The 12,635-nt window shown below is 39.5% G+C and overlaps 1 protein-coding gene across 1 annotated transcript in view; it reads left to right on the forward strand.

Annotated features, from left to right (window-relative positions):
* The window catches only part of LOC118802214 (NACHT, LRR and PYD domains-containing protein 5-like), a 67,970-nt gene extending 57,134 nt beyond the window's left edge, over positions 1-10,836 (forward strand). Inside the window, exons 9-11 of the mRNA XM_036562704.1 lie at positions 2,914-3,087; positions 10,001-10,047; positions 10,259-10,836. Of these exons, the coding sequence (XP_036418597.1) occupies positions 2,914-3,087; positions 10,001-10,047; positions 10,259-10,794 (757 nt within the window). The 3' untranslated portion in view covers positions 10,795-10,836. The remainder of the gene's footprint in view (positions 1-2,913; positions 3,088-10,000; positions 10,048-10,258) is intronic.
* The last annotated feature ends 1,799 nt before the right edge of the window (positions 10,837-12,635 follow it).

Here is a 12,635-nt window from a genome sequence, read left to right on the forward strand (position 1 = left end):
GCCATTATCTCCAAATGGAGAAAACTTTGAACTGTGGTCAGTCTTCTTATAAAGTGGTCTGCCTACCAATTCCTCCAAATGACAACTCATCTAGGAAGTCACAAAAGAATCCAGACAAACATCTAAGAAACTGCAGGCCTAACTCATCTTAGATAATGTACATGACTCCACCATTAGAAAGAGACTGGTGCTAGACAACAATCCCAAGCACAAGAGTAAGTCAGTCTTTGGATTGCTCAAACAAGATAAAAGTTATCCAGTGGCCTAGTCAAAGTCATGACTTAAACTCATTGACATGCTGTGACACCTCATGCTCAAAAGCCTTGGCTGAGTGGAACAAATGACTTGAGGGCTTGATTACAGTTGTTCCAGTTATTTAAGTTTAGGGACAGTTACTTTTTTAAATGATGTTTTGAATTTTTTTTTGTTTGTTTGTTTTTCAAGTTCTCCTTGTCTTATATTACATTTTATATGAGTGTCCTAATCTAGAGATGGGATGTTTATAGGGCATTAAATTAGAAGGAGAAGGAAGATATGAAAGAAAGTAATGAAAATACAGTGTTTGGATTTGAACAGGGTTTGAACTTTATTTAAGCTAAATGTCTCAGTGCTCAGGCCAGCAGAGTGAGCTCCTGTAGTGGGGCTGACTGACCCTGTGCAAGAATCAAACTTAGGCCTCTAATACTAGAGACCAGCGCACAACGAGGCACGTCACCTACTGTAGACAAACACAAACTCAAGTGCAGAGCTGAACTCAAGAACTGATTAAACTAACAGAGAAAATTAGAGAAGAGAAAGGAACAAACTTAAAACAGAAATTCAGTCACTCTAAAGGTGGATGTGAACCGTGGAACTATGGGTTTGAAAGCTGTCATGACACAGGCTGAACTAGAGGGAGGAGCAAAAATAGGTTACAGAGTAACATACACATAAAATGTAGTGAGATCACTTTTTCGGGTAGTAATAAGTAATGTAATCATATTTAATTTGATTACATTATCGGTGGCCAAAGAGTTCCATTTTTCATCACTGATCAGCAAACAGCTCTTGCTTCCAAAGTGTCTCTAGTTCATCTAGATGTTGTTTTAAATGTCTCAGGCATTGATTTTTGTGATGAGGTCACAGGTAATGTTTCCTTCCAATTAAAATTTGGTTTACTTTAATAGTGTTTATGTAATTTCCTGGATGCCTGTTTATCTATATAATAACTCTGTGATGCTTCAAGGAGGAAAAGAGTTTCTGCTTCTATTCTTCACTAAATCTCTTGCTATTCAAATCTCCTGGAGCTCTAAATCATAATGAGAGTTTTATCATGTTGTAATTAGTTGTATGAAGAGTCAGTTTGTGTTTTTGTTCCATCCTGTTCTGTTTCAGAGTGTTGATATATATTCTGACGATCCTTCAGGCCGTTTGGTTTGTTTTGCCCTGAATGTGTTGCAGGTGAAATTGGGAGGTGGAGCTTAGATCGAATTAGCTACTAAGACAAACCTGTGCGCAGGTGTTTGGTTTCTTTAAAAGGCTTTCGAATGTGAAGAGCTGGAGCCTCATCATCTCCCTCAACTGTTTGTTATGAACTGGCTGGAGGCTGGTCTGTAACAATGTGGGGACTTTTTTTGTTTTTGACTGTGCCTTCTCCTAGCTAATATACTTGCTGAGGTTTGCCAGTGTTTTTTTGAGGAGGGGTGAGTGTGGTAAGGTTAAATTGAAAATATTTCCTGTTAGTATTGGGCTCATATGATTAGTTTGGTTTTGGTGCCAGTTTGGTTCATGGTTTGCTAAGTGTGGCCTGTAATTTTTTTTTTTTTCTTTTTTCTTTTTTTTCCACACTAATGGTCTACAGTGCATAAATACTTGCCACTAGTAACTGTTTGAAGATTAGGGTCTACTTAGGTAATTGTCTCTTGTCAGTTTCAGGTAGTGAGGGGCTTTCAAACACTTGTTTGACATCTTTTGTATCACCTTTGTATCCCTCTTTTTGTAGTTTAGCTATATTTGGCTCCACTGCATAGAGTTTCTAATTTTTCAGACCGCATTAAACATGAGGTCATGTTTGCCCTGGGCTCGTTGTGGATGGGGCTTCAGTAATTTTGGGAAATGACCTGGCTGGAGGGTGTGCATAGTGTGATGTGTCACCACCTTTACTGGTAACGCCCACTCCTCCTTGTCTCAGGTTTGTGATGAGCTGGTGCCTTTTCTTGCAGCCCTTTCTTCTTGATATTTGTCAAAGTTACTAACAATGAGATAGCGAAAACATTGTCACAGATACCAGTCTCTTAGTCTATATACCTGTTACTTAGTGTTCTGTTCTGTTTTTGCTGTCTTTAAACTTCCCAGGGCCAGGGAAGTGCAAGAACGTATTGGATGGGACATGACTAATATTGATAAATTGTAAAATGTAGATTTTGCAAATCTTAGTGGGTGGTGGTATATAAAGTTTATTTTTATGTGGGGTTATGTCAGTGCTTTTTTTTTTGAGGGAGAGGGTGTGATGACCCTGTGGGCTGTTAAGTTTGTTTTGCTGTGAGTGTGTTGCAGGTGGAATTGAGAGGGGGAGCTTTGACCTAATTGGCTACTGAGACACAACGGTGTGCAGGTTTTTCTTTTAAAGGCTTTCCAGTGTGGAGAGCTGGAGCCTGTTTTCTCTGTTTCTCTTTACTGGAAGTTCATTTTCTGGCCATCTTGGGGCTAATGCTGTCAGGAATCCAGCGGGTGGGCTTCAGGAGAGCTATCTGTGTGGTTTGCAACCAATTTTTAAATAGATTAATTTGAAAATTGAAAATAAGATTTTACTTCAACTTTCACTCATTGTCTGCATCAGTTGTTTATGAACTGGCTGGAGGCCAATTCTGTTCTACAGCTGGGTTTTGCTGTATGTAAATGCCATCTGTCACTCTTTTTCTCTCCTTTCTGCAGATTGTCTGGCTGTATGGTTACAGATGAAGGCTGTTCTTTTCTGGCTTCAGCTCTGAAATCAAACCCCTCCCACCTGAGGGAACTGGATCTGACTTATAATCACCCAGGAAAGTCTGGATTGAGGCTGCTGTCTGATCTACTGGAGAATCCACACTGTAAACTGGAAAAAATACAGTGAGTTACTGATTTATTTTCTTTGTACACAGACTGACTGTAATTATCCACATTACTGACTGTAATGTTTTACGGTATATGTGTTTGTTTTTGAATTGCGACTGAACACATCTTACACACTGAGTTTAACTTCTTACAGATTTATGAGAGGCTATTTAGGCCAAAATCTAACCTCTCACACTCGCTATCAAACTCTCAGGTGTTGTTGATGGAGAATGTGAGAGTTTGACAGAGATTGAGGGACAGTTTGATAGTGTTTGAGAGAACTTGATTCACATTTTCTGATTGGCCCAGAGTTATCAATTAAATTAGCAGTTTCTGATTTGCTTAGTCAAATATGCCCATCCCCCATAGTTCACTCTTTAAAAAAAGATGTTTCTTCAAGGGTCCTTTAGTAAAGACAGTGGTTCTATATGGACCTAGGAACACAAAGAGCCATTTGCATGATTAAAGAGCTCTTTTCATGGTGAAATCATTCTTCAGATTGATAGACAATGTACTGTAAATGGTTCTACGTACAGTGGGGCAAAAAAATATTTAGTCAGCCACTGATTGTGCAAGTTCTCCTACGTAGAAATATGAGAGAGGTCTGTAATTTTCATCATAGGTACACTTCAACTATGACTGACAAAATCAGAAAAAAAAATCCAGAAAGTCACTTTGTAGGATTTTTTTAAAGAATTTATTTGTAAATTATGGTGGAAAATAAGTATTTGGTCAATAACAAAAGTTCAACTCAATACTTTGTAACATAACCTTTGTTGGCAATGACAGAGGTCAAACGTTTCCTGTAAGTCTGCACCAGGTTTGCACACACTGTAGCTGGTATTTTGGCCCATTCCGCCATGCAGATCTCCTCTAGAGCAGTGATGTTTTGGGGCTGTTGCTGGGCAACACGGACTTTCAACTCCCTCCACAAATTTTCTATGGGGTTTAGGTCTGGAGACTGGCTAGGCCACTCCAGGACCTTGAAATGCTTTTTACGGAGCCACTCCTTCATTGCCCGAGCGGTGTGTTTGGGATCATTGTCATGCTGGAAGACCCAGCCATGTTCCATCTTCAATGCTCTCACTGATGGAAAGAGGTTTTCGCTTAAAATCTCACGATACATGGTCCCGTTCATTCTTCCCTTAACACGGATCAGTCGTCCTGTCCCCTTTGCAGAAAATCAGCCCCAAAGCATGATGTTTCCATCCCCATGCTTCACAGTAGGTATGGTGTTCTTGGGATGCAACTCAGCATTCTTCTTCCTCCAAACATGACGAGTTGAGTTTTTGCCAAAAAGTTCTATTTTGGTTTCATCTGACCACATGATATTCTCCCAATTTTCTTCTGGATCATCCATATGCAATTCGTGCTGCTGCGTTTTGCACAAGTTGTAGTTTGTTGGTTGTACTTGCAGGAAGTCCTAAAAACAAAACATTACATTAGTCACATTGAGAAAACACAAAAGCATGGATCAATTTTTAGCATCTTGCAGACAGAGATCAGGTCGAACTCGTGCTACATTCCTTAAATGATAAAATGCAGTTTTGGTAATATATGTGCTTTAAAAGTTAAATCAGAGTCTAGAGTTACACCAAGATTCCAAGACCCCTTTTTATTTGTAGATCCAGATTTCCACATCTTTCATTCACCTTTTTCCTCTTGGCTCCATAACCAATTATAATTATTTCTGTCTTTTCTTCATCTGTCTTTGCTGGACAGACATAGTGAGCTTATCTACTGAACTAACATTGTCTGGAGCCACAGATGTGTACAGCTGTGTATCATCTGCATGACTATGAAAATTGAATGCCTGCTTCCTAATAATCTGACCCATACAAAAAAACAGAAGTGGACCTAGTACAGAGCTTTGTGGTACACCACAGATAATATCATGCTTATCTGACATATGTTCACCTATGTTTACAAAATACTGTTTACCAGTTAAATATGTAGAGAACCAATTTAACGAAGTTCCATTAAGACCAAGTTTTCAAGCTGATTGACAAGTATTCTGTGGTCTATAGTATCAAATACAGCACATAATCCAGAAGCATAAGTACCGAAACATCACCAGCATCAGCATTTATTCTCAGATCATTCACAACCTTCATTAAAGCAGTTTCAGTGCTGTAATTTGCTCTGAAGCCAGAATGGAATTTTTCATGAATATTGTGTTCATTTAAGAATTCATTAAGCTGTGAGAGACTATTTTTTTCAATTACTTTGCTTAAAAATGGAAGGTTGGTTTGTAATTACTAGGAACTGATTGATCAAGGTTCTGTTTTGTTAATAGTGCCCTTACAACTGCTGTTTTGAAAAAGTGCCAGTTTCCAAAGAACAGTTTACAATGTCCAGCATGCCTGAACAAAGGGTGTCAAATACTTCTTTAAAAATGCTGTTGGAACGGGATCTAAAACACAGGTGGAGGAATTTAACTGCATGACAATTTTCTGAAGTTCTGTCTCTGTGATCTTTTTAAAACTATTCATAGTGTTTTGCTGTTGAATAAAAATAGTTTTTTGGTAGTTTTGGAGTAATACAATGTGACAAGGTTGGTGATTTTTGTATTAAAAATAATGCAGAATCATTACATTTTGATGTTGAAGCCCAAGTCAGATAATCATTGGTTAATTTAGGATTTAACAGGTGATCAAATATTAAAAATTGAACAAAATAATTGAAATAAAAATAAAATTTTCTGTCATTAATAAGTTTTGAGTAGTATTTCTCTCTGTTCATATTTCATTGTTATAAATATTAATACAGTTTTTAAGAATAGTTTTTCCTCCATTTCTGTTTTGCTTTGCATCCTTTTTCTACTGATTTCATCTGTTCATTTTTCCATGGCATTTTTGTGGTCAAGGACTTCTTTTTAGTCTTTTCTGGTGCAACATTATCTAGAACAGATCTTAGTTTACAGTTAACATTGTTGACCATGTCATGCACTGTTGAGTTAACATGTAGAGGAGGTTTGTAATGTAGAGCATTACTAAAAGCAGCTGCTGTTGATGTTAAAGTACCACTTTTTCTTCATTTGTTTTTCCATCTTTTATGCCTACAGAAACAGACATACTACAAACTCACAGTAGTGATCAGAGATTGTGATATTAAGAATTAATGTATATTACTACATAAACCTGGTGACAGACTAAATCTAAAGTGTGACGGTGAGTGTGTGTTGGACTAGTTCTGTGCTCAGTAAAATCAAATGTGTTTAATAAATTCGGAGGCTTTTGTCTGAAGCTTCATCACCATGAAAATTAAAATCATCGTTAGAAGAATCCAATCATGATTAGTTACACAGACAGTAGTTCAGACAGTTCTGGTAAGAAGGAGGTGCCTAAATGGATGGACGGTAAAGAAACTGTTCCAAATAAAATGTTTTTACAATTAAAAATACTGGAAAAAACACAGCTAGACCATCTCCCTTCTTACCTTCCGTACAGTATGGATAAAATCATAATTCAGTGGAGCAGTTTCAATCAGGGAAACTGTCCCGTCTGAACTAAACCAGATTTCAATATCAAAGTCTAGTTTCTGTTCAGAAATAAGATGATTGACAGTGCTGGTTTTGTTAGTTAGAGCTCTTACATTCTGCACTGCTGTTCTAAAATCTCTATCTGACTCTGTTACGGTGCAACAAACTTACAAACTTCAACTAACTTTGATTATTTATTTCTTTAGTTCCTGTAGTTCGTACTGCATTTCGACTGCTTACTACAGTTTGAATAGAGAAGTAACTGTTAGTACCAAATGAGCTGTTTGTATTATTTACTTCTCTATTTTAACGTCACATTTTACTGATTTTTTTTTTTCTCATACTTCAGAGATAAAAACGTAGATCAGTGGAGACTTAGGTGGAGTCTGTCTCTGTGATAAAGAGAAGGTCTTTCCCAAAAAGTGTTCTGTCAGTAAAACCCAAGTTATTGTCCTCAGTCCACCTTTTCAGCCACTCGTTTAGCGTAGAGTCTGCTAAAAATCTCTTTTCCTCTTTTAAACATTGGCAGAGGGCCAGAAACTACAGCTCTGGCTGTTGTTTGTTCCTGTTTGCTACGCAAAAGTGCTGTAAAATGGTCTTTTAAATCTTTGCTCTCTCGATCTCGTGTTGTTCACTCCTGTGTGCACAATGACAGAACCAGTATCCAACCAGAGAAGAATAAAACAGACGCTTCACCTTTAGCTGGAGCCGAGTTCACGTTCCTCACGATCGAGTCTCCGATTACTAAAACGTTGGTGGAGGGAGGAGCAGAGGAGGAGAGAGAGCTCAGTACTTTGAATCTGTTGCTGGTGGTGAGTTCAGACTCCACTGTCCACAGGCGGGGGGGCCAGAGAGTCCCCGGTGTAACTGGCTGGTCTGGCCGGGTTCAGGTGACCTTTGGTCCGCATGGAAGTTGCCCAGACGCCGGTGGCCCTGTTGCTTAGCGCACCATGTTTCCCATGACCCTCCGCAGGTCTGGGTAAGATAGCTGCTCTAGCTACATGGGAGGCCTTGCAAGCCGCCTCGAAGTGAGGTGTTTTGAGTGTAGAGTTGAGTCTGATGTCCCAGCAGTGCCTTAATCTACAATGAGTTTAAAATAATAAAAGGGTTACAAAATAATTGTAAAGTATGAAAAATGAGAATTAAAAAAAATGTATGGTTTTTTCCTTGCGGGAAAAAAAATGAAAGTAAAAATAAATAACATTTTAAAATGTGCATAAATGTTCATGTATGTATAAAAATGAGTGAAATAAAAATGGCTAAAAATTTCTAGCTGTGCTCGCTTAGCTTGTGTTGTGCTAAGCTAGGCTGCTCTCTGTAGCTTGAAAGAATTGAGTTCAAATAAATACCAACTACAGCTAACTAACCTAGCAATGTGATTTAGCACAAACTAGCCTAGCAGTGTGATTTAGAACTAACTAACCTAGCAGTGTGAATTGGAGCTGTGTAGCCAAGTGGTTTGATTTAGAGTTAACTAGCCAGACTACGACTGCATCACGCACCCTCGCTTTGTCTGCATGAGGAATCAGCTGATCGCAGTGCGGAAGCTGGCGGCTTTGTTTACATTGCAGCGGCCGGTGATTCCAGTGGAGCTGAGACGTTCTTACCAGGGATGCAGAGCGTCGAGAGAAACAGCAGGAAAAGAAGTCAAAGAAGCTCTCCCCCAACTGGGTCATTCAGAACATAACTGGGTTCACTTCAATTTGTGGTATAAACTCTGGTTCAGAGACGGGCAGTGACCACAAGGACAGTGAGAAAGTGGTCACCTGAGCCTGTAGAATCACTGAGAGGCTGTCTGGCGGCTACACAGTGGGATGTCCTGTGTGAACCACATGGTGAGGATATTGATGCAATAATGCAATAATACATCAACTGCTGTGTGGACTCTGTTGTATCTTCCAGGACTGTCTGATTCTTTCCATACAACAAACGCTGGGTCACCAGTGACTTAAAGTCTCTGCTGAACCAGAAGAAAAGAGCATTTATGGCAGGAGACAGGGAGGAACTGAAGAGGGAACAAAAAAAGCTTAGAACCTCAATTAAGAAGGCTAAAGAGGAGTACAAAGAAGACGTCACTGGCTTCAACCAACACAGCCCTATTCCAGCAGAGGGAAAGCATGAATGGGCAAATGAGTTAAACCAGTTCTTTGTGCAGTTTGACAACGGCTCCTCTCCTGCTCCATTGTGTCTGTCTCCTACACAGATTAACACTCCTACACAACTACACTATGGTCCATCCACAGCCTCACCCTCCTCAACCACAGCCATTTACACCTGTGACCATCAGCAACCACTGTCTGCAATGGACACCTCTCACCCTCCCCCCACAACTGGAATGTGCAGTGATGATACATTCACTGCTAATCAGGTGAAGATTGAACTGAAAAAACTCAAGCAGAGCAGAGCAGCGGGACCTGATGGCATTGAACCCAGGGTGCTGAAACTGTGTACGGAGCAGCTGTGTGGAATTCTTCAGCACATCTTTAATCTGAGCTGCAGCCTGAAGAGAGTCCCAGTTATGTGGAAAACTTCGTGTGGTTCCTGTCTCCAAGAAAAGGCAACCGACAGCACTGAATGATTATCCACTGGTTGCACTGACATCCCACTTAATGAAGACACTTGAAAGGCTGATGCTCATCTGAGACCTCTGGTCAGAACAGCTCTCGACCCTCTGCAGTTTGCATATCAAGATGGCATTGGAGTGGATGATGCAGTTATCTACCTGCTGGACAGAACGTATTCTCACCTGGACACATCAGGCAACACTGTGAGGATCATGTTCTTCGATTTCTCCAGTGCATTCAACACCATACAGCCTGTGCTGTTAGGGGAGAAACTACAGCTGATGCAGGTGGATGAATCCATCATCTCATGGACAATGGACTATCTGACTGATTTAGCACTAACTAGCCTAGAGGTGTGATTTAGAGCTATCTAGCCTAGCATTGTGGTTTAGCGCCAACTATCCTACAGTGTGATTTAGTGCTAACTAGCCTAGCAGTGTGATTTAGCCCTAACTACCCTAGCATTGTGAATTAGAGCTAACTATCCTAGCAGTGTGAATTAGAGCTAACTAGCCTAGCAGTGTGATTTAGAGCTAATGCCTAGCATTGTGATTTAGCATTAACCATCCTACATTTAGCACTAACTAGCCTAGGGGTGTGATTTAGAGCTAACCAGCTTAGCACTGTGATTTAGCACAATTTTGCCTAGCATTGACATTTAGAGCTCACTAGCCTAGCAGTGTGATTTAATGCTAGTAGCCTAACAGTGTGATTTCAGACTTCACTAGCCCAGCATTGTGATTTAGTGTGTTTAGTTTTATCTGGACTGTAAGGTCTGAAGGGTGTTTTATACTGTAATGATCTGTTTTAGTCTTTATTTTATTTTAGTTTTGATTTGATATGAAGTTTATTGAATGTATAAATGTGTGTATTTGTTCTTCAGGGTGTATCATGGAGGGAAGATCAGGATCAAACCAGGACTGAAGAAATGTAACACACACACACACACAAATACATACACTCATTTAGATGTGTGTGTGTGTGTGTGTGTATGTGTGTGTGTGTGTGTGTGTGTGTGTGTATATATATATATCTCATACAAACACACTTACATACTTGTATCTTACAGAGTCACACACACATTAAATTTTCTCTGTCTGTATGTGTGTGTGTGTGTGTGTGTGTGTGTGTGTGTGTACAGATGCTGTTACTCTCACTCTGGATCCAAACACAGTGAGCAGTCATCTTTCTCTGTCTGAGAGGAACAGAAAGGTGGAGTTTGTGAGAGAAGTTCAGTCGTATCCAGATCATCCAGACAGATTTGATCACTGGCCTCAGGTTCTGAGTGTGGAGAGTCTGACTGGACGCTGTTACTGGGAGGTTCAGTGGAGCGGATTTGTTTATATATCAGTATCATACAGAGGAATCAGGAGGAAAGGAGGCAGTTCTGACTGTGTGTTTGGGAACAGTAAACACTCCTGGAGTCTGAACTGCTCTAGTAACAGTTACTCTGTCTATCACAATAATCAGATAACTGTCCTACCTTCCCCCCCCTCCCCCTCTAACAGAGTAGGAGTGTATCTGGACTGGGGGTCCGGCACTCTCTCCTTCTACACAATCTCCCCTAACACACACACACTGACCCACCTACACACACTCACCACTACATTCACTGAACCACTCTACGCTGGATTCTGGGTTTATGACTCCTCAGTGAGTCTGTGTGAGAGAGAATAACCTCTACACAGAGAGAGAGAGAGAGAGAAGGAGAGAGAGAGAGAGAGAGAGAGACAGGGGGGCGGGGGGGTCAGGTTGATGAAAATGTATTTGTTGTTTATCAGTTTGATCTCAGACTGTAAATATGAGAGAAATCAAACCTTTCTGTGTTTAAATTATTCAGAATAATTAAAGAGAATAAAAATAAACTTTTATCGAAAATGAGATTCAGAAAAAGATTCACTAAACAACAAAAACACAGACATGAGTTTATATATGAGATACAGATTCAATGTTACACAAACATACACATTTACACACACATTTATCAAACACATTTACAGACACACACACACACCTATACACACACACATTATACAAACATACATTTACACACACAATTATACAAACACACTCACTCACTCACAGACAGAAATCTCACCCGAGAAGTGTTATTTTATTTAAAGTTTTATTTTATTAAAGTCAGTAATAAAGTATTTTTAGTAATATAAACCTACACTGTATAAAGAAATTGTAAGATAAAGCTTTCATGACTGTGTTGGTTCAGTGGTGACTGGTGTTACATTAAATTCAGTCCCCCTGTTTCCCCTCATTGCGCATATGGAAATCATGACGTCTTCAGCTGACGCTGCGCTGAAGGTCTGACTGTCTGAACTGAGTCTGAGGAGGATGTCGTCCAATCTGTAATGTCCTACACATCACATTAATCTAAGATTAATGTTCATTAATTTATACAGTTTTATACAGTTGTGTGTAACACAGCTCATAAACTGTGTGGTTAGGGTCAAATTTGAAGTGGTCAGTTTACCAGCTTCCATACAAATGAACACAAGCACAACTCTTATGTTTAGTAATTTTTTCTTGAGATTTTCAAAAATAAGATCTCAATAATCTTATTACTCATCAAGGAAGTGCATGATTATTTTATAATGAGTCATTATTTGAGAAAATAAGATTATTTGAGTCAGAAAATTCTGGAAAATATTTATTCATTTGGACTGTCTGATATGGAACACCTGCTCATCTCAGATGAGTTTGAGTTCAGTACATTTGAAAACTGAGAGATATTGTACATTTTTAAAACTTGCTCTTAAGACACTTTGTTGAGTGTAAATAGACCCAAAGTTTCAGGAACAGCAGTCTGAAACTGCACACAGTCAGTATTTACTGGTATTCACTATCAGCCCACTGTGAGAGAAATCAGAGTAGGTGCTGTTTATGGTGCAGAAAACTTTAATAAATTTGTTCTTTAGGCTCATGTTTCATACAGAACTCGCAGATTTACACCTGAAATTGGATCTAAAAGCTCAGAACATCAGGTCCTCTGTTTACTCCAGATCACCCAGAGAAGGTCGGGGCTGATTCCTCTTAAAACATCTACTGCATTAAGAGTCTGCTGGTGTGTTTGAGTTCAGTCTGTAATGAACCCTGAAAGCCACGCCCCCTACCAGAGTCTGACCTCTGATCACTGTATTCTCAGAAAGTAATTCAGGCTTCTGTTTTTAGCTTCATGCTAATGATCTTTAGTCCATGTTTCTAGTAACAGTGAGTCATACAGAGTCAGAAACCACATAATCAAGACTATTAGAGACACTGAAGACCTCCACATAGGAACTTCAGGGGTTTAGCGGCATTGTGTCCTCAGTGTGGAGGTCTGCACTCCCGCAGGACCCGACACGATATCTTGTGGCGCGGGAGTAATTTTCAGTGTTGCTCGCAGGAGCAGGCGGGAAAAAAGCATTCATGAAGAGAAATCCCACAAATTAATGAACAGCCTAAATAAAATAGAACGACAACTAAATTATATATATAAATAATATAGAAGGAAAACAGTAAAACAG

The sequence above is a fragment of the Colossoma macropomum genome, unplaced genomic scaffold (assembly GCF_904425465.1).
Source record: "Colossoma macropomum unplaced genomic scaffold, Colossoma_macropomum, whole genome shotgun sequence".
In the NCBI taxonomy this organism is placed as follows: domain Eukaryota; kingdom Metazoa; phylum Chordata; class Actinopteri; order Characiformes; family Serrasalmidae; genus Colossoma; species Colossoma macropomum.